General features: G+C 38.8%; 1 protein-coding gene across 1 annotated transcript in view; it reads right to left on the reverse strand.

The window, feature by feature from the left end:
- Positions 1 to 21,813, reverse strand: part of atp1a3a (ATPase Na+/K+ transporting subunit alpha 3a) — an 84,943-nt gene that overhangs the window by 27,947 nt on the left and 35,183 nt on the right. Inside the window, exons 8-9 of the mRNA XM_063011358.1 lie at positions 7,957 to 8,225; positions 1,365 to 1,563 (exon numbers count right to left, since the gene is read on the reverse strand). Coding sequence (XP_062867428.1) covers positions 1,365 to 1,563; positions 7,957 to 8,225 — 468 coding nt within the window. The remainder of the gene's footprint in view (positions 1 to 1,364; positions 1,564 to 7,956; positions 8,226 to 21,813) is intronic.

The following is a 21,813-nucleotide window of genomic DNA, read 5'->3' on the forward strand; positions in this document are numbered from 1 at the left end:
GGCTGTAAATGTCCGACATTAGTTGGAAGAGCTTCCAAGTACTACCCTGGTCTCCTTATTTTCCAGACTTGAACCCAGTTATGCATGTAAGAAGACCTCGATCGTCGTGCCCGCTCTTTGGATCCTCCCCCACGCACCCTTCATCAGCTATGGGATGCACAGCAGTCAGCATGGCTTTAGATACCTGTGACAACCTACCAGGACCTTACTGAGTTACTCCCAGCCCGTTTAGCTGCTGTCCGTGCTGAACATGGCTGTTACTCTAGATATCAGCTGGTGGTCATAATAATGTGACTCGAAAGTGTAGAATATTCAAGTTACACAGTTTTAAAACACTCCACAATAAGTAGGAATTGGTAAGGCAATTATGATTGGGTGTAAAAGGAGGATCCACCAATCATTGCATGAGAAACCGTCATGTCATTACTATAAATAGTCACATGGGCTCCGGAATATTTGGGAAACCCTTGTCACTTAGCACAGTCTACCACCACATCAAGAAATGCAAGCTGAAACTCTATGGGCCCAAGCTCATAATAAATGGTCTAAAAGACAGTGGAAACATGTTCTCTGGTCATATAAGTCAACGTTATAGCTTGTTTTCTGGAAAAGAGATGCAAAAAATGCTGTTTCGGTTGGATTTTGTTTCATTGTCACTTTATTTGTTTCATCGTCACTCAGGCAGAGGCCATGCCTGTTGCCTCCAGGCGACGCCCTAGTTCTTTGACTTTAGTTTGGATGATGTATTCATTTGACGTGATGAGGAATACTTTAGCTTGCTTGTCGCTTGTAGTTGGATACCCCCACTATTAGCCAGGGTCCTTAGGGTCTTTGTTTCCAGCCGGCACCACGAGGAGGTGGTGCAGAGAATCTGCCGGCCTCTGTTGGACTCCATCATGGGCAGATAAAAAATAAAGCCAAAGAAGAAAACTGAATTGACACAAGTAGAAGAATTGGCAAAGATTTGTAAAATGCGCTGCACGGTGACACAGTGGGTAGCGCTGTCTCCTCACAGCAAAAAGGGCCTGGGTTTGATTCCCCCGCCGGGCATCCAGGGTTCTTTATGTGTGGAGTTTACATGTTCTCCCTGTGTCCGTGTTGGTTTTCTCCAAGTTTTCTCAGAGTGTGTGTTTGTAAGGGTTTGTCTGCACTGTGATGAACTGGTGACCTGTCTGGAGTGTTTCCTGCTTTTAGCCCAATGAATCAGACCTACCGCAACCCTGACCAGGATAAAGTGCTAAATAAAAAAAGCAAAACTTTCAATTAGAAATAACTGTCCCTCACAAGTGTATCTAAACTTTTTTCCTCAACCCTATTCTTATATTGCCCTACCATGATTATTAACAAAGCATTTTTGGTCTTACCAGACTGGTCCTCAGTGGTGTCGGCCTCATGGATCTGATTGTCAAACCACATGTGGGCGACAGTCATGCGGTTCTGAGTAAGAGTGCCAGTTTTATCAGAGCAGATGGTGGAAGTGGAACCTAGAGTTTCTACAGCCTCAAGGTTCTTTACCAGGCAGTTCTTGCGAGCCATGCGCTTAGCTGTAAGGGTCAGACACACCTGAGAGAGAGTGAGAGATGTAAATAGAGAAAAAGAAAGAGGAACAGTGTAGCAAGAGTGGATAGTTCAAAGAGTAGAGTAGAACCAGAAACAAAAAGAAATACAGAGAGCAAGAAATTGAAAGAGATTGTAATTGTTGGAAAAGTATAAAAAAGGGTGGGAAAGACAAAAGAAATGTATAAAAACAGAGAAAAAGAGAAAAAAGAAAATGTATGTTAGTCACATACTCCCAGTCATTGAGTGACAGTGCTAGTCAGTACACTTGCAGAAAACAAGGCCTATCGAAAGCTTAGCACAACTAGCTCAGCCACAGTTTGATTTGTAGCACTATCAGCAGGCAAAAGCAAACCCAGATCAGCCAAGCCAAGCAACAGCCTATTATTAGAAATCTCATCTCAAGACATAGCCATCAATGCAAGCAAAATAAAGATCCAACAGTGTAATACTTTTTAAGCTTCACACACTAGCCTAGGCCTTCAACAGTGAGAGTCTGAAAAAGAGGACAAGAGAGAAAAAGAGAGAAAGCAAGAAATAGGGAGAGGAAGAGAAAGAGAAACAAAGACAGTAATAGAGTCACAATCACAAAAAGTCACAGAAACAGAGGATTGAAAAGAGGGTACATAGGTGTCAAAACAGTCACAGAGATTTCACAGACACAAGCTATCACAGGCACATGACAGGAACACAGACATTCACCAACAAAAACACCAAACAAGACAATTAGACTTTAAAACATACACATGAAAAAAGCACAAATACCAAAGGAGAGTCAAAAATATACATTAAATAAGCAAGGGATGAAAATAATTAGAAGCTGTAAATATATGTATTAGTTTAGTTGTAATTTGTTTTTATACAACCCCAAATCAGAAAAAGTTGGGACAGTATGGAAAATGCAAATAAAATAAGAATGCAGTGTTCCTAACATTTACTTTGACTTTTATTTGATTGCAGACAGTTTGAACCCAAGGTATTTCATGTTTTGTCTGCTCAACTTTATTTCATTTATTGATATACCTCCATTCCACATTCCAAAAAAAGTTGGGACGGGGGCAATTTAGGGCTAGTAATGAGGTGAAAAAACTAAATAATAATGTGATTCCAAACAGGTGATGTCAACAGGTGATTGTAATCATGGTTTGGTACAAAAACTGCACCCAGGAAAGGCTGAGTCTTTGTGAGCAAAGATGATCAGAGGATCTCCAGTTTGTCAACAAATGTGTGAGAAAATTATTGAAATGTTTAAAAACAACGTACCTCAAAGAAATATTGAAAGGGATTTGCATATTTTCCCTCTACAATGCATGATATCATTAAACGATTCAAGGAATCCGAAGAATTACAGTATGTAAAGGCCAAGAGCGCAAGCTTTAAGCTGAAAGCCCGTGATCTTCAATCCCTCAGACGGCACTTCATCAAGAACTGCCACTGAACAATAGCTGATATAACCACATGGGTGAGGGATTACTTTGGCAAACCTTTATCAAGCACTACAATACGGAGTTACATGCAGAAATGCCACTTAAAACTTTACTGTGCAAAAAACTGACCTGTCCTTAGTAGAGAATTTTGAAAGGAAAAATGCGACAATGACGACCCCATACTGTTGCACATCTTAAGACGTGTTTGCAGGAAGAATGGGACAAAATAAAAGCTGAAACACTAAATCGCTTGGTATCCTCTGTGCCAAAACATCTTTTAAGTGTGGTGAAAAGGAATAGCAACATTACAAAGTGGTAAATGTTTTACTGTCCCAAATTTTTTTGGAATGTGTTGCAGGCATGAAATGCAGGAATTGATGTTTATTAATAAATGAAATGAAGTTGAGCAGCCAAAACATGAAATATCTCAGATTCATCCTGTCTGCAATTAAATAAAAGTCAAAGTAAATGTAAGAAACTGTGTTTTTTTATTATTTGCATTTTCCATGCTGTCCCAACTTTTTCTGATTTGGGGTTGTAATTACTATCTTTAAATACTTTTTAGATACTTAGACTTCTTGTACAATTTATTTAATATGTCATTTTTACCCATCAGGCTACATTTAATCTCCCATAATGACAAAGTAAAAACATGTTTAAGTTTTCTGAAGATTAATTAAAAATCTTGAAATGTCAAGGCGCCCAGGTGGCACAGCAGGATTTTCTGCTAGCACACCAGCACCGAGATTCTGAACTCCTCGGTTCGAAACTCGCCGTTGCCACCGGTCGGCTGGGCGCCATCTGACGGGCATAATTGCCAGTGCCTGCAGCAGATACTAATTGGCCACCGTATATGCTAGGGCAGGACGACTGGACTATGTGAGTGGGATCTTTATATGCTGTTTAAGAACCCTGATTGGCGGAAGAGACTGCAGGAAGGAATGCAGGGGCGAGAATAGGAGGGCTGTGCACATTTTGGAAGAGGCGTGAGCAGCGACATGCTCTCCTTGATGCAATCAGGTATCCCTCAGCAGCGAAAGAGAAATTGACTGCGCTAAATCGGGAGGAAAATGGGGAGAAAATGCATTAAAAAAAGACTGAAATGTCTTATTCACAAAAGTACTGAAACCCTTTGCTGTGGAAGTCTAAATTATAGCCAGATGGATCCTTTTTGCTTTAATAATATTTGTGAGGTGTCTAGACCTCAAGTGTCTGCCTGTTGCCATTTGAAGTGGACATAGTTTTGAAAGGCACATACCTGGGTCTATAAGAGCCCACAATTTACACTGCATTGTTAGGGCAAAAACCAAGCCTAACAAACTGTGGTAAGACATACGTAGATCAGGGCAAGGACATGAGACAATATCTAAGGCTTTAAGAGTTCCTAGAACCTGTAATTACTGAGTGGCTTGACACAACCTTGAACTGTCCTCGAGTCGTCTATTCAAAATGGGCATCCAGGCAGAAGGGCCTTTGTAAGGGATGTAAGAAAAAAAGGGTCACTCTAAAAAAAAGCTGCACAAGATCTGCACGAAGATGGGAGAACCTGTTGTACAGTCAACCATCTCTGCAGCACTCTATGAATAAGGCCTTTGTGGCAAAGTGGCCAGACATACAGTCAAGCCGGAAAGTCTGCACACCCCTTTCAGCTTCTCCACATTTTATTACATTACAGACTCATTCTATAATAGATTGAGATCATTTTTGTCACAAAATTTCACACAAAATAGCCCACAATGACAAAATGACAAAGTTTTTAGACATTTGTGCTAATTTATTACAAATCAAAATATAAAATATCATTTGTACACAACTTTGCACACCCTTTGATATGACACCCAAGAGTGAGCAGAGGTGCATTTTGTTTTCAATGATACCGCTTAAGATGTTTCTACAATTTAATTGGAGTCCACCTGTAAAAAATTCAATTGATTGGACATGATTGGGGATTGCCAACACCTGCCTATATAAGGTCCCACAGCAAGAAAAATTGCTGCAGCTTTACAGGTCCCAAAGAGCACAGTGGCCACCATCATTCGTAAATGGAAGAAGTTTGGAACCACCAAAAATCTTCCTAGACCTGGCCTCCTGGCCAATCTAAGCAATCGGGGAAGACGGGCCTAAATACCAAGCGTCACGTCTGGAAGAAACCAGGCACCGCTCATCACCTGGCTAATGCCATCCCTACAGTGAAGCATGGCGGTGGCAGCATCATGATGTGGGGATGTTTTTTTTAGCAGCGGGACCGGGGCGACTAGTCCTGATAGAGGGAAAGATGAATACAGCTAAGTACACCAAGATCCTTGAAGAAAACCTGCTCAAGATGGCTCTGGTCCTCAGACTGGGGCGAAAGTTTACCTTCCAACATGACAAAGACCTGAAGCACACAGCCAAGAGAACAAAGGAGTGGCTTCAGAGAAAGTCTGTGACTGTCTTTGAGTGGCCCAGCCAGAGCCCAGATCTGAATCCAATCAAACATCTGTGGAAGGAGCTGAAAATGGCTGTGTACCAACGCTCCCCATCCAACCTGACAGAGCTTGCAAGAATATGCCAAGAGGAATGGGCAAAAATGTCCAAAAAACAAGTGTGCCAAGCTCGTAGCTTCTTTCCCAAGATGCCCTGAAGCTGTAAAAGGGTGTTTACAGATATGTAACCCCTAAATAAACCCTTTTTGTCAGTAAAATAACATTGCATATTTTTTAAACCCTGTTTTTACTTCATAATTATTGGTGAGTGTGAGTAGATACTTAAGGCAAAAAAGAACTCAATCTATTATAGAATGAGTCTGTAACATAATAAAACGTGGAGAAGGTGAAAGAGGTGTGCAGACTTTCCAGTTTGACTGTATGTCAGTCCACTTGAAGTTTGCTAAACAGCAGGTAAAGAACTCTTGCAACAGGTGGAAAAAGATCACCTAATCTAAAATGAATAAACATTAAACAGCAAGCCCTATGGCAAAAACAGCCACCACACATCACCTACCTAATACCACAGAGAATGAGTAGATATGTCATTAAGAATTACCTGCCTGAATCCAGGTGTGCAAAGCTTGTAGCTATGTATCTAAAAAGACTTGCAGCTGTAATTGCTGCCTACGTGTCTTCAAGTATTGCATGAAGTCTGAATACTGCATGAGAGCTTTCAGTTTTTGATTTAAATTAAATTCAAATAACTTCATACTGTATATCATTATCACAATCAAATACATCATACAACATATGCAAAATGTCAAGGGGTACTTTCAAAATTTACTGTAAAGTTTTTTGTAACTGATCCTTGTGCAAGTAACATTTTTACTATTTATGTGTTTATCTGCCATCTTGAACTTAAATATGTTATTTAAACTAAATGGATTTATACATTATATGTAATAAATAATGAAAGGTAACTTATATGCAAAAGGAAAGCACTTTAAATGTAGGATAATTTAGTTCAGAATAATACATACAATTCAGTTACAAACTAGTTGTAATTGTAAATATAAAGCAAAATAATTGTACACTTTGTTAGTAATACGCAACCGTACAATAAGAAGATTTAACTGTCACAAACCCACAGGAACATGTAGGCATTAAAGCAGAGCATAGACACACAAATGGCTATAGACAAACAATTATATATAAGAAATTCACCACTTAGGAAATTAGCTTATTTGCACACTAAGAAATAAGAAAATTCCACCTTTAATTGAAGTTTCTTACTCTAGCAAAAATACCTAATCGAGAAAATACCAATCATCTGACAAAATCATTGCTTATAAATCATGACTTTTAAAAATCTACACACTTTTCCTGGATTTAAATTGTGTGTTGTCTTTCCCATGTTTAACCTTTGTGTTAGAATACACCGATCAGACATAACATTATGACCACCTCCTTGTTTCTACACTCACTGTCCATTTTGTCAGCTCCACTTATCATACAGAAGTACTTTATAGTTCTACAATTACTGACTGTAGTCCATTTGTTTCTCTACATACTTTTTTAGCCTGCTTTCACCCTGTTCTTCAATGGTCAGGACCACCACAGGACCACTACAGAGCAGGTAGTATTTAGGTGGTGGATCATTCTCAGCACTGCAGTGACGCTGACATGGTGGTGGTGTGCTAGTGTGTGTTGTGCTGGTATAAGTGGATAAGACACAGCAGTGCTGCTGGAGTTTTTAAACACCTCACTGTCACTGCTGGACTGCCAACCAAAAATATCCAGCCAACAGCACCCCATGAGCAGCGTCCTGTGACCACTGATGAAGGTCTAGAAGATGACCAACTCAAACAGCAGCAATAGATGAGCGATTGTCTCTGACTTTACATCTACAAGGTGGACCAACTAAGTAGGAGTGTCTAATAGAGTGGACAGTGAGGGGACACAGTATTTAAAAACTCCAGCAGCGCTGCTGTGTCTGATCCGCTCATACCAGCACAACACACACTAACACACCACCACCATGTCATTGACACTGCAGTGCTGAGAATGATCCACCACCTAAATAAAACCTGCTCTGTGGTGGTCCTGTGGGGGTCCTGAACATTACAGAACAGAGTAAAAGCAGGCTAAAAAGGTATGTAGAGAAACAGATGGACTACAGTCAGTAATTGTAACTTCTATATGGTAAGTGGAGCTGATAAAATGGACAGTGAGTGTAGAAACAAGGAGGTGGTTTTAATGTTATGCCTAATCGGTGTATGTATACGGCAAGTAAAACAGGGAGTCATGCTTGATTACTGCTTTAAAGTTCCAAAAATAAATTTACTTTAATTAAAGGTTGGATTTTTTCTCTTTTGTTCAGTGTGAAATGAAGCAAATAATAATCCAAACTATAAAGACACACACACACACACACACACAACCATACACCACAATAATACGAAGAACAGACATTTACTCACAGACACACACAAATCAATGATCAAAACATTGAACACAGATGTTTAAAAAGTGAAGTTAAGATCTTAACATGAAATGGTTCTTACAGTAACAGTAGCTAGGAGCCCTTCAGGCACATTGGCCACAATGATGCCAATAAGGAAAATGACAGCTTCCAACCAGGAGTAACCCAGGATGATGGACAGGATGAAGAAAGTGACACCTAGAAAAACAGCTACGCCTGTGATGATTTGGATAAAGTGCTCAATCTCCTTTGCAATTGGGGTCTTGCCCGTCTCAAGGCCAGATGTCAGGGTAGCGATACGACCCATGACGGTCCGATCACCAGTGCACACCACAATGCCACGTGCTGTACCTGTTTAATAGAAAGAAATTCAATTATGTTTAAAACAGTGGTATAAATGGGCTTTTCCACAATATCCACTGTAAATGAAGCAGCAGTCATATTACCTAACATGAGAATGATTATTTTCTCTCAAAAAATTAGGAGATCTTGGCAGTGAAACTTATAAAAAGCTAGAATGTAGTAACCATTAATTTGTTAAAGCAATTAAATCTGTCTGTTCTTATACCACTTTGTTATAAGAATGTAGAAGTATTGAAGTATTTTTGTCTCTTACAGTGCAAAATAACCATTTATGGTACAAAGTAACCTTTGGTACCAGAAAATGTTTACTGTGCTCTCTATCAGTCAGTCTATTATAAATTGTTTCACTTTCATGTAGCCTATGTAACTGTTTACCAAAAAGACGGATTTGTACTCTAGTGGGCCTGGCAGAAAAGTTTGTGGTTGACTGGTAAGTCACACCATGTCCATTTGACTGATAAAATTATTATGTCAATACCTATGTCACAAATCCAGCCTCTCTGTGCTCCTGGAGTGCTCCTATATGCCACGCCCCTGTCTCCGGGAGCACATGTTAGAGGTGGTTTCTCTATGATTGGCCTTATCATGATTGGTCCACAGCCAATTATCCACAGCTGCACCTTGTTTTAGGATAATGCTCATACAACTTAAGGAAGCAGCTGTGGATCAGTCAGTAGATGCTATTTTGACTTGTCATGATTTTGGTATGCTCTAGTATGCTCTTGTTAGTTAGCTCATGCTCTTGTTAGTTAGCTCATGCTCTTGTTTGTTCATGCTCAGAAGTCAAGTGTTTTAGTCTTGTTCAAGTTTGGTGTTAGCTTAGGGTACCAGAACATTTAATCTGTGCTCTCTGTCAATCACATGGTATGGTCAATAATTTCCTTCGGGATAAATAAAGTATCTGTCTATCTATCTCTCTATCTAATCAGTCTATTATAAAATGTTTCAGTTTTATGTGACCTATGTAACTATTTAGGTTTGGTACAACAAAAAAAATGATTTGTACTTTAGTGGGCCTAGCAGAAAAGTTTGTGGTTGACTGTTAAGTCATACCATGTTTGATCCATTTGACTGTTAAAATTATTATGTCAATGCCTATGTCACAAATCCAGCCTCTCTGTGCTCCTGGGGGGTATTCCAGAAAGCGGGTTTAACAAACTTTAAACTTAAACCTGAACTACGAGTTGACTTATCTCGCCGTGTCATAGCCGGAGTTTTCGGTTCCAGAAAAGCGGTTCAGGGTTAGATTACTCAACTCTGAGTAGATTGAACCCAGCAGAAGCGCGTTTACGGTTACCTATAAACAGGCATTCTCAATGGAGTGGCGATAAATGGATTCACCATGGATGTGAATGAAAGAAAAAGTAGTCCGTCATATTTTACACCAATAGAACTGTTTATTTTAATGTTTGCATGTGCAGATCATGAAAATGTTTTAGATGTAACAGTAATACAGCAGTGTCTGTAAAAAAAGACAACGTAAATGGCAAAAAAATTTTAGTTAAATGTGAATTAATGTGTGAGTTTGAATTAAATAAAAAAACTTTTTTAAACATAATTCGAGGATCTCTGAATGATCCAATGTTGACCTAAATGACTGATGGTGATAAATAGAATCCACCTGTGTGTAATCAAATCTCCGTATAAATGCACCTGCTCTGTGATAGTCTCAGAGTTCTGTTTAAAGCGCAGAGAGCATCATGAAGACCAAGGAACACACCAGGCAGGTCCGAGATACTGTTGTGGAGAAGTTTAAAGCCGGATTTGGATACAAAAAGATTTCCCAAGCTTTAAACATCTCAAGGAGCACTGTGCAAGCGATCATATTGAAATGGAAGGAGTATCAGACCACTGCAAATCTACCAAGACCCGGCCGTCCCTCTAAACTTTCAGCTCAAACAAGGAGAAGACTGATCAGAGATGCAGCCAAGAGGCCCATGATCACTCTGAATGAACTGCAGAGATCTACAGCTGAGGTGGGAGAATCTGTCCATAGGACAACAATCAGTCGTACACTGCACAAATCTGGCCTTTATGGAAGAGTGGCAAGAAGAAAGCCATTTCTCAAAGATATCCATAAAAAGTCTCGTTTAAAGTTTGCCACAAGCCACCTGGGAGACACACCAAACATGTGGAAGAAGGTGCTCTGGTCAGATGAAACCAAAATCGAACTTTTTGGCCACAATGCAAAACGTTATGTTTGGCGTAAAAGCAACACAGCTCATCTCCCTGAACACACCATCCCCACTGTCAAACATGGTGGTGGCAGCATCATGGTTTGGGCCTGCTTTTCTTCAGCAGGGACAGGGAAGATGGTTAAAATTAGGGGTTTTTGTATCTGTTGGTCCTGGATTTTGTAAAGTTGCTTTGAGACAATGTATATTGTAAAAAGCGCTATATAAATAAAGTTGACTTGACTTAAAATTGATGGGAAGATGGATGGAGCCAAATACAGGACCATTCTGGAAGAAAACCTGTTGGAGTCTGCAAAAGACCTGAGACTGGGACGGAGATTTATCTTCCAACAAGACAATGATCCAAAACATAAAGCAAAATCTACAATGGAATGGTTCACAAATAAACGTATCCAGGTGTTAGAATGGCCAAGTCAAAGTCCAGACCTGAATCCCATCGAGAATCTGTGGAAAGAGCTGAAAACTGCTGTTCACAAACGCTCTCCATCCAACCTCACTGAGCTCGAGCTGTTTTGCAAGGAAGAATGGGCAAAAATTTCAGTCTCTCGATGTGCAAAACTGATAGAGATATACCCCAAGCGACTTGCAGCTGTAATCGCAGCAAAAGGTGGCGCTACAAAGTATTAACGCAAGGGGGCCGAATAATATTGCACGCCCCACTTTTCAGTTTTTTATTTCTAAAAAAAGTTTAAAATATCCAATAAATTTCGTTCCACTTCACGATTGTGTCCCACTTGTTGTTGATTCTTCACAAAAAATTACAATTTCATATCGTTATGTTTGAAGCCTGAAATGTGGCAAAAGGTTGAAAAGTTCAAGGGGGCCGAATACTTTTGCTAGGCACTGTATATAGGCTGTGTTTTAAGTAACAACCATGTTTGGGGTTAATTACTACAATCAATTTAAACCACAAATTATTTTAGCTTACTTAACTGTGTGTGTGTTAAAGGTGTTCTATATTAATCCATAACACTCCATCCATAATGTTATAATTAATGTTATAACAAGCCTTTTTATTAATATTGTGATTAATAATGTTGCAACTGCCCCTTGTGGCAACCGTCCCCACTCTCCCCGAATTGACTTACTAAATCCATCCGGAAATGACTAATCTGAGTTTAATGACTCGTTCCTTACTCAGATCTCTTCGAATAATTAGCGCGTCAGTATTTACTGGATCCTGGAGGAAAGGACACGCCAGGTTTGCATGAGAGAAGTTTGTGTAACCCCGGGTTAGGTTTAAGTTAACCTGCCAGCGAGCAGGTTAGCTTCAGAGAGTAAGTTGCTATAGTAACTGACACAGGCTCTCTTTAATCTCAGTTTCTGGAACGGAAAACCTCGACTTTTCGTTAATTCTGAGTTAACTTACCCGGTTTAATCACTTAACCCGCTTTCTGGAATACCCCCCTGGAGTGCTCCAAATGTACCACACCCCTCTCTCCAGGAGCACATGTTAGAGGTGGTTTGTTTAGGTGGTCAAGTCAACGCCCCCTTATCATGATTGGTCCACAGCCAATTATCCACACTTGTTTTAGGGATAATGCTCATACGATTTATGGAAGCAGCTGTGGATCAGTCAGTAGATGCTATTTTGACTATGTCATGATTTTGGTATGCTCTGGTATGCTCTTGTTAGTTAGCTCATGCTCTTGTTTGTTAGCTCATGCTCTTGTTTGTTCATGCTCAGAAGTCAAGTGTTTTAGTCTTGTTCAAGTTTGGTGTTAGCTTAGTTTAGGGTCTAGTATAGTTTAGTCAGGTTTCTTGTGTGTTTAGATTAGCGTTAGCTTAGCCATTAGCATTCAGATTAGCAATTAGCTTAGGTCATGTGTTGGTGTGTCTTGTCTTGTTTGTGTAACCTTGTCTTGTCTTTAGTTATTAATACATTTTTTGTTAAACATCTCTGCATGTGTGTCCAACTCGTGTTGTCATTTCTTAGCCCAATGGTTACAACCTTACAAAATGTCTTTTGCTGAAATAAAATATAACATATACAGTCAACAGGACAAAAACAATTAAACTGTTAATCACATTTATTTGTCAGACAATCATTTTTTATATTAATTGCTTTGACAGGCCTGGTAAAATAAGTAAATAAAAATTAAACAATATGGTCCCATGCATTGGTATAGTAGTTTTGCAATTAAACCATATTTTATTTATATTGTAAAATAAACAAACATTTTATTTTTCGACATGTACATATGTTTTAATGATTTTGTTTTTCTGATTAATCTAGTCTGAGTAATGAAAGTAAAAATGCTTCTGCAGTGGAATAGGAATCATAACTAGACCCCAACTAGACTAGTTACTGTCTGGGCAAAGACTTTTCCCGTTTTGTTTTATTAATATATTATTATCAAGGGCGCAGTCAGTAATTTTGGGCCACAGGAAAATAATATCAAGAGTGATACTTTATATAAGAAAAGTGGTAAAGGCAATATTTTACAGTCGAAATGTAATTTTAATAAATTCCTGAATGGAAATTTCTATTCCCTTTCTAATCCCTCTGCTGTCTTGGTTTTCTTTCTTTCTTTCCATTTTTGGTAACCAGATTTTTTTTTATGAGAAATGACAATCCACTAGCAACTACTCCCCCATAATATTATTATATTATTTTTATTAGTTTATTGTACTAATGGGGGCAGTAGAGTTTTATCACAGAGCTGAGACTCTCTGTATAAAATCAAACAATGGCAGAACTACCAATCAATCAACAGGAGGCAGATTTATATGGCATCCTTTTGAGCCAAAAGGGAGAACGTTTCTCTGTCAACAGAATTCTATGGTGGCGTATTGCTGTTATGGAGAACAAACCCTTCAGTACTATGTCATTTTTACAAGAAAAATATGTTGTTAAAACGTATGTCGTGTAACAAAAAAAAGGCGTTTTAACATAATACAAGTGCCAGCGAATGCCGTAGCTCACACAGCCGTGATGTGATAGTGTTCTACAGTAAGTGCCATAAATTATCACAGCCGTGAAGCTAATGTGTTCAGCATCAAGTGCCATAGATCATCACAGCCGTGATGCTAATGTGTTCAGCATCAAGTGCCATAGATCATCACAGTCATGATGTTTAGGTGTTCTGCATTAAGTGCAATAGATCACAGGTGTGACGTGAATGTGTTCAGCATCAAGTACCACAGATCATCACAGCCGTGATGTTGATGTGTTCTACAGCAAGTGCCATAGATCAGCACAGTCGTGATGTTAATGTGTTCTAGTCGTGCCATAGATCAGCACAGTCGTGATGTTAATGTGTTCTAGTCGTGCCATAGATCATCACAGCTGTGATGTTAAGGTGTTCTACAGTGACTTCCATAGATCATCACAGTCGTGATGTTAATGTTCAGCATAAAGTGCCACAGATCATCACAGCCATGATGTAAATGTGTTTTACAGTTAGTGCCATAGATCAACACAGTCGTGATGTTAATGTGTTTTGCATCAACTGCAATAGATCACAGGTGTGACGTGAATGTGTTCAGCATCAAGTACCATAGATCACAGCCGTGATGTTTATGTGTTCTACAGCTAGAGTGCCATAGATCAAAGTTATGATGTTAATGTGTTCTACAGTTAGAGCCACAGATCAACACAGCTCTGATGTTAATGTGTTCTGCAGCAAGTGCCATAGATCAGCAGTCGTGATGTTAATGTGTTCTACAGTTAGTGCCATAGATCATCACAGCTGTGATGTTAAGGTGTTCTACAGTGACTTCCATAGATCATCACAGCCGTGATGTTAATGTGTTTAGCATCAAGTGCCATAGATCATCACAGCCGTGACGTTAATGTGTTCAGCATTAGGTGCCACAGATCAGCACAGCCGTGATGTTAATGTGTTCAGTGATGTTAATGTTTTAACATAATACAAGTGCCAGCGAATGCTGTAGCTCACACAGCCGTGATGTAATTGTGTTCTACAGTAAGTGCCATAAATTATCACAGCCGTGAAGCTAATGTGTTCAGCATTAAGTGCCACAGATCAGCACAGCCGTGATGTTAATGTGTTCAGCATCAAGTGCCATAGATCATCACAGTCATGATGTTTAGGTGTTCTGCATTAAGTGCAATAGATCACAGGTGTGACGTGAATGTGTTCAGCATCAAGTACCACAGATCATCACAGCCGTGATGTTAATGTGTTCTACAGCTAGAGTGCTATAGATCATCAAAGCTATGATGTTAATGTGTTCTGCAGCAAGTGCCATAGATCAGCACAGTCGTGATGTTAATGTGTTCTAGTCGTGCCATAGATCATCACAGCTGTGATGTTAAGGTGTTCTACAGTGACTTCCATAGATCATCAGTCGTGATGTTAATGTTCAGCATAAAGTGCCACAGATCATCACAGCAGTGATGTTAATGTGATTAAGAGATCATCACAGCCATGATGTAAATGTGTTTTACAGTTAGTGCCATAGATCAACACAGTCGTGATGTTAATGTGTTTTGCATCAACTGCAATAGATCACAGGTGTGACGTGAATGTGTTCAGCATCAAGTACCATAGATCACAGCCGTGATGTTTATGTGTTCTACAGCTAGAGTGCCATAGATCAAAGTTATGATGTTAATGTGTTCTACAGTTAGAGCCACAGATCAACACAGCTCTGATGTTAATGTGTTCTGCAGCAAGTGCCATAGATCAGCACAGTCGTGATGTTAATGTGTTCTACAGTTAGTGCCATAGATCATCACAGCTGTGATGTTAAGGTGTTCTACAGTGACTTCCATAGATCATCACAGCCGTGATGTTAATGTGTTTAGCATCAAGTGCCATAGATCATCACAGCTGTGATGTTAAGGTGTTCTACAGTGACTTCCATAGATCATCACAGCTGTGATGTTAATGTGTTCAGCATCAACTGCCACCGATCATCACAGCTGTGACGTTAATGTGTTCAGCATCAAGTGCCACAGATCATCACAGCAGTGACGTTAATGTGTTCTACAGTTAGTGCCATAGATCATCATAGCTGTGATGTTAATGTGTTCTACAGTTAGTGCCATAGATTATCACAGCCGTGATGTTAATGTGTTGTGCAGCAAGTGCCATAGCTCACACACTCGTGATGTTAACGTGTTCTACAGTTAGTACCATAAATCATCACAGCCATCACGTGATGTTCATGTGTTTTGCAGCCGTAAATCATTGCAGCTGTGATGTTAATGTGTTCTACAGAATGCCATTGATCATCACAGCCATGATGTTAATGTGTTCTAGAGCGAGTGCCGTAGATCATCACAGCCATGATGTTAATATGTTCCAGAGAGTGCCACAGATCATCACAGTCGTGATGTTAATGTGTTCTATTGAGTGCCACAGATCTTCACAATCATGATGGTAATGTGTTCTATAGAGTGCCACAGATCATCATAGTCACGATGTTAATGTGCTCTGTAGCGAGTACCACAGATCATCATAGCCTTGATTTTATTTGCTGTAACACACAACCTTGAGTGTTACTTTTATACAACAATTTTTTTTAGTTGTTTGTTTTTTGTTTAGTTGTTTGTTTGTCTGTACGATACAAATCTGTTTGTATTCTGTTCATTTCTACCCAATTCCACTTTTTTCATTGGCATGGCAGATTCATAAGTACTTGTCAATGTGCGGAGTGATGCAGTTTTGGTGTAGAAAAAAAGGCTTTTCTGCTAAAGCGTTGCCATGTAACGTGTGATGTGTTGCCAAGTAATGAGTGACGCGATGCTAAGTGACGATAACCTTTATGAACAGATCTCCCATCATCAATACAAGATCTTGGGGGAAAATTAATGCAACTCTGGACAGAAATAAATGTTGTGACATTGCAGAAGCTTGTGGAAACGATGCCACAGCGAATGCGTGCCATAATCAAAGTTAAAGGCGGTCCAACGAAATATTAGTGTGTGACTTTTTTTTGTATTACCAAACATGAGAATGATTATTTTCTCTAAAAAAATTAGGAGATCTTGGCAGTGAAACTTACCAATAACCATTTATGGCACAAAGTAACATTTGGTACCAGAAAATCTGAGAATCTGTGCTCTCTATCAGTCAGTCTATTATAAATTGTTTCAGTTTCATGTAACTGTTTTGGTAACTGTTTACCAAAAAGACGGATTTGTACTCTAGTGGGCCTGGCAGAAAAGTTTGTGGTTGACTGTTAAGTCACACCATGTTTGATCCATTTGACTGTTAAAATTATTATGTCAATACCTGTGTCACAAATCCAGCCACTCTGTGCTGGAGTGCTCCTACAACCCCTGGCAAAAATTATGGAATCACTACTCTTGGAAGATGTTCTGTCAATTGTTTAATTTTGTAGAAAAAAAATAAATCACAGACATGCCACAAAACTATCATTTCTCAAACTGTCAACCCTCTGGCATTAAGAAACAATAAAAAAAGAAACAAATATAATAGTTGTGGTCAGTCACAATTGCTTTTTTTTAGATCAAGTAGAGGAAAAAAATATGGAATCACTCAAATCTGAGGAAAAAATTATGGAATCATTGGAAAACACTGCACCATTATTACTTTGTTGCACCACCTCTGGCTTTTATAATGGTTTAAACTCTATGAGGCATGGAGTTAACTAATGACAAACAGTATTCTTCATCAATCTGCCTTCAACTGTCTCTTGCTGTTGCCAGATCAGCTTTGCAGGTTGGAACCTTGTCATTGACCATTTTCTTCAATTTCCACCAGAGATTTTCAAATGGATTGAGATCCGGACTATTTGCAGGCCATGCCATTGACATTATATGTTTTCTTGAAGGAAAGTTTTCACGTCCTTTGCCCTATGGCAAGATGCATTATCATCTTGAAAAATGAAGTCATCATCACCAAACATCCTTTCAACTGATGGAATAAGAAAAGCGTCCAAAATTTCAATGTGGACTTTGGCATTTATTGAAGACCATCTCCCCTGTGCCTTTACCCGACATGCAGGCCCATATCATCAACAACTGTGGAAATTAACATGTTTTCTTTAGGCAGTTATCTTCATAAATTTCATTGGACAGACACCAAACAAAAGTTCCAGCATCATCACCTTGCCCAATGCAGATTCGCGATTCATCACTGAAGATCACTTTTATCCAGTCACCCACAGTCCACGATTGCTTTTCTTTAGCCTACTTTAACCTTGTTCTTTTCTTTTTTTAGGTGTTAATGGTGGCTTTTGTTTGGCTTTTCTGTATGTAAATCCCATTTCTTTTAGGTGATTTCTTACAGTTCAGTCACAGACATTGACTCCACTTTCCGGCCACTTGTTTCTCATTTGTTTTGTTGTGCATTTTCTGTTTTCAAGACATATTGCTTTGTTTTCTATCTTGATGCTTTGATGTCTTACTTGGTCTACCAGTATGCTTCCCTTTTACAACCTTCCCATTTTGTTTGTACTTGGTCCAGATTTTAAACACAGCTTACTGGGAACAACCAAAATCTTTTGCGACATTCCACAATGATTTATCTTCTTGTAGGAGTTTTATAATCCTCTCATTTGTTTCAACTGACATATCTTGTGTTGGAACCATGATTCATGACAATCTGCTTTGTGCAACAGCTCTCCGAGGTGTGAGCACTCTTTTTAAACTGAAGAATAATTAGCAAATCTAATCTGCTGCAGATGTTTTGTTTTTAAACTGCAAATTACAGAGTGATTCCATAATTTTTTCCTCAGATTTGAGTGATTCCATATTTTTTCCCTCTACTTGATCTAAAAAAAGCAATTGTGACTGACCACAACTATTATATTTGTTTCTTTTTTTAATTATTTCTTAATGCCAGAAGGTTGACATTTTGAAAAATGATAGTTTTGTGGCATGTCTGTGATTTTTTTTTTTTCTACAAAATTAAACAATTGACAGAACATCTTCCAAGAGTGGTGATTCCATAATTTTTGCCAGGGGTTGTATGTGCCATGCCCCTCTCTTCAGGAGCACATGTTAGAGGTGGTTTGTTTAGGTGGTCAAGTCAACGCCCCCTTATCATGATTGGTCCACAGCCAATTATCCACAGCTGCACCTTGTTTTAGGGATAATGCTCATACGATTTATGGAAGCAGCTGTGGATCAGTCAGTAGATGCTATTTTGACTTGTCATGATTTTGTTATGCTCTGGTATGCTCTTGTTAGTTAGCTCATGATCTTGATAGTTAGCTCATGCACTTGTTAGCTCATGCTCTTGTTTGTTCATGCTCAGAAGTCAAGTGTTTTAGTCTTGTTCAAGTTTGGTGTTGGCTTAGCTTAGGGTCTAGTAAAGTTTAGTCAGGTTTCTTGTGTGTTTAGATTAGCGTTAGCTTAGCAATTAGCATTCAGATTAGCAATTAGCTTAGGTCATGTGTTGGTGTGTCTTGTCTTGTTTGTGTAACCTTGTCTTGTCTTTAGTTATTAATAAATTTTTTGTTAAACATCTCTGCATGTGTGTCCAACCCGTGTTGTCATTTCTTAGCCCAATGGTTATGACCTAATGTCTTTTGCTGAAGTAAAATATGACATACAGTCAACAGGACAAAAACAATTAAACTGTTAATCACATTTATTTGTCAGACAATCATTTTTCATATTAATTGCATAGTAATTAAAGTAAAAATGCTTCTGCAGTGGAATATGAATCATAACTAGACCCCAACTAGACTAGTTACTGTCTGGGCAAAGACTTTTCCTGATTTGTTTTATAAATATATTATTATCAAGGACGCAGTCAGTAATTTTGGGCCACAGGAAAATAATATCAAGACCAAAACTTTATATAAGAAAAGTGGTAAAGGCAATATTTTACAGTTGAAATGTAATTTTAATAAATTCTTAAATGGAAAATTCTATTCCCTTTCCAATCCCTCTCCTGTCTTGGGTTTCTTTCTTTCTTCCCATTTTTGGTAACCAGATTTTTTAAATGAGAAATGACAATCCACTAGCAACTACTTCATCATAATATTATTATATTATTTTTATTAGTTTATTGTACGTATTTGGAAAACACTCGTGAAGCCAAAATGTTTCTTTTAACCGATCCACCAGATGGGGGCAGTAGAGTTTTATCACAGAGCTGAGGCTCACTGTATAAAATCATACAATGGCAGAACTACCAATCAAACAACAGGAGGCAGAATTATATGGCATCCTTTTGAGCCAAGAGAGACCGTTTCTCTGTCAACAGAATTCTATGGTGGCGTATTGCTGTTATGGAGAACAAACCCTTCAGTACTATGTCATTTTTACAAGAAAAATATGTCGTTAAAATGTATGTCGTGTAAAAAAAAAAGTCGTTTAAACATAATACAAGTGCCAGCGAATGCTGTAGCTCACACAGCCGTGATGTGATTGTGTTCTACAGTAAGTGCCATAAATTATCACAGCCGTGAAGTTAATGTGTTCAGCATCAAGTGCCATTGATCACAGCCGTGACGTTAATAATGTGTTCAGCATCAAGTGCCAAAGATCATCACAGCCGTGACGTTAATGTGTTCAGCATCAAGTGCCATAGATCATCACAGCCATGACGTTAATGTGTTCAGCATCAAGTGCAATATATCACAGTTGTGACGTGAATGTGTTCAGCATCAAGTACCACAGATCATCAAAGCTATGATGTTAATGTGTTCTACAGAGAGTACCATAGATCATCACAGCCAATATGTTATTTGATGTAACACACAACCTTGAGTGTTACTTTTACACAATTTTTTGTTTGTTTGTTTGTCTGTACAATGCAAATCTGTTTGTATTCTATTCCCTTTCCAATCCCTCTCCTGTCTTGGGTTTCTTTCTTTCTTTCCATTTTTGGTAACCAGATTTTTTAAATGAGAAATGACAATCCACTAGCAACTACTCCCCCATAATATTATTATATTATTTTTATTAGTTTATTGTACGTATTTGGAAAACACTCGTGAAGCCAAAATGTTTCTTTTAACCGATCCACCAGATGGGGGCAGTAGAGTTTTATCACAGAGCTGAGGCTCACTGTATAAAATCATACAATGGCAGAACTACCAATCAAACAACAGGAGGCAGAATTATATGGCATCCTTTTGAGCCAAAAGAGAGACCGTTTCTCTGTCAACAGAATTCTATGGTGGCGTATTGCTGTTATGGAGAACAAACCCTTCAGTACTATGTCATTTTTACAAGAAAAATATGTCGTTAAAATGTATGTCGTGTAAAAAAAAAAGTCGTTTAAACATAATACAAGTGCCAGCGAATGCTGTAGCTCACACAGCCGTGATGTGATTGTGTTCTACAGTAAGTGCCATAAATTATCACAGCCGTGAAGTTAATGTGTTCAGCATCAAGTGCCATTGATCACAGCCGTGACGTTAATAATGTGTTCAGCATCAAGTGCCATTGATCACAGCCGTGACGTTAATAATGTGTTCAGCATCAAGTGCCAAAGATCATCACAGCCGTGACGTTAATGTGTTCAGCATCAAGTGCCATAGATCATCACAGCCATGACGTTAATGTGTTCAGCATCAAGTGCAATATATCACAGTTGTGACGTGAATGTGTTCAGCATCAAGTACCACAGATCATCAAAGCTATGATGTTAATGTGTTCTACAGAGAGTACCATAGATCATCACAGCCAATATGTTATTTGATGTAACACACAACCTTGAGTGTTACTTTTACACAATTTTTTGTTTGTTTGTTTGTCTGTACAATGCAAATCTGTTTGTATTCTGTTTGTTTCTAGCCAATTCCAGTGTGTTCAGTTGTTCTGCCCTCACTGTAGTCCACTTTTTTTATTGGCATGGCAGATTCATAAGTACTTGTCAATGTGTGGAGTGATGCAGTTTTGGTGTGGAAAAAAGGCTTTTCTGCTAAAGCGTTGCCAAGTAACGTGTGATGTGTTGCCAAGTAATGAGTGACGCGATGCTAAGTGACGATAACCTTTATGCACAGAAAGCTTTGATTGTTTTGTATGTGTGCTTATACAAAACCAGAAATTGATCAAATGGACTTTAAGACAGCATTTGAGCTGCAGCCCATGGTCAGAAAGGAGTGTAGCTGGATTCCTTTCCACAGGGTCCCTAACCAGTGTCCTTGTATTTCCTACACACTAATCACATGATATCAGCCAAGGAAACTCAGGTAAATCCTTTCATTTAGAACATGCAACAGCATCAAGTAATTGTCAGAGCATCACGTTGACAGCAGTATTTCACAATTTCTTTGCTTTTTAAAGTAACTAGCAAACGTATGAACCACAGCCATGTATCATATTATGTACGTACTATGTGTCATGTTCGTATTTGTATTTCTCGTGATCAGCTATGTAAAAGTTAACAAGCTATTTTTTGCAGCGTTTCTGGACATTTACTGGTTACTTTCACATCACTGGTAGTTTTAAGCAAAGATTAATGAGACGTAAGTCTGACATAATC

Source organism: Trichomycterus rosablanca, chromosome 2 (genome assembly GCF_030014385.1).
Source record: "Trichomycterus rosablanca isolate fTriRos1 chromosome 2, fTriRos1.hap1, whole genome shotgun sequence".
Lineage (NCBI taxonomy): Eukaryota > Metazoa > Chordata > Actinopteri > Siluriformes > Trichomycteridae > Trichomycterus > Trichomycterus rosablanca.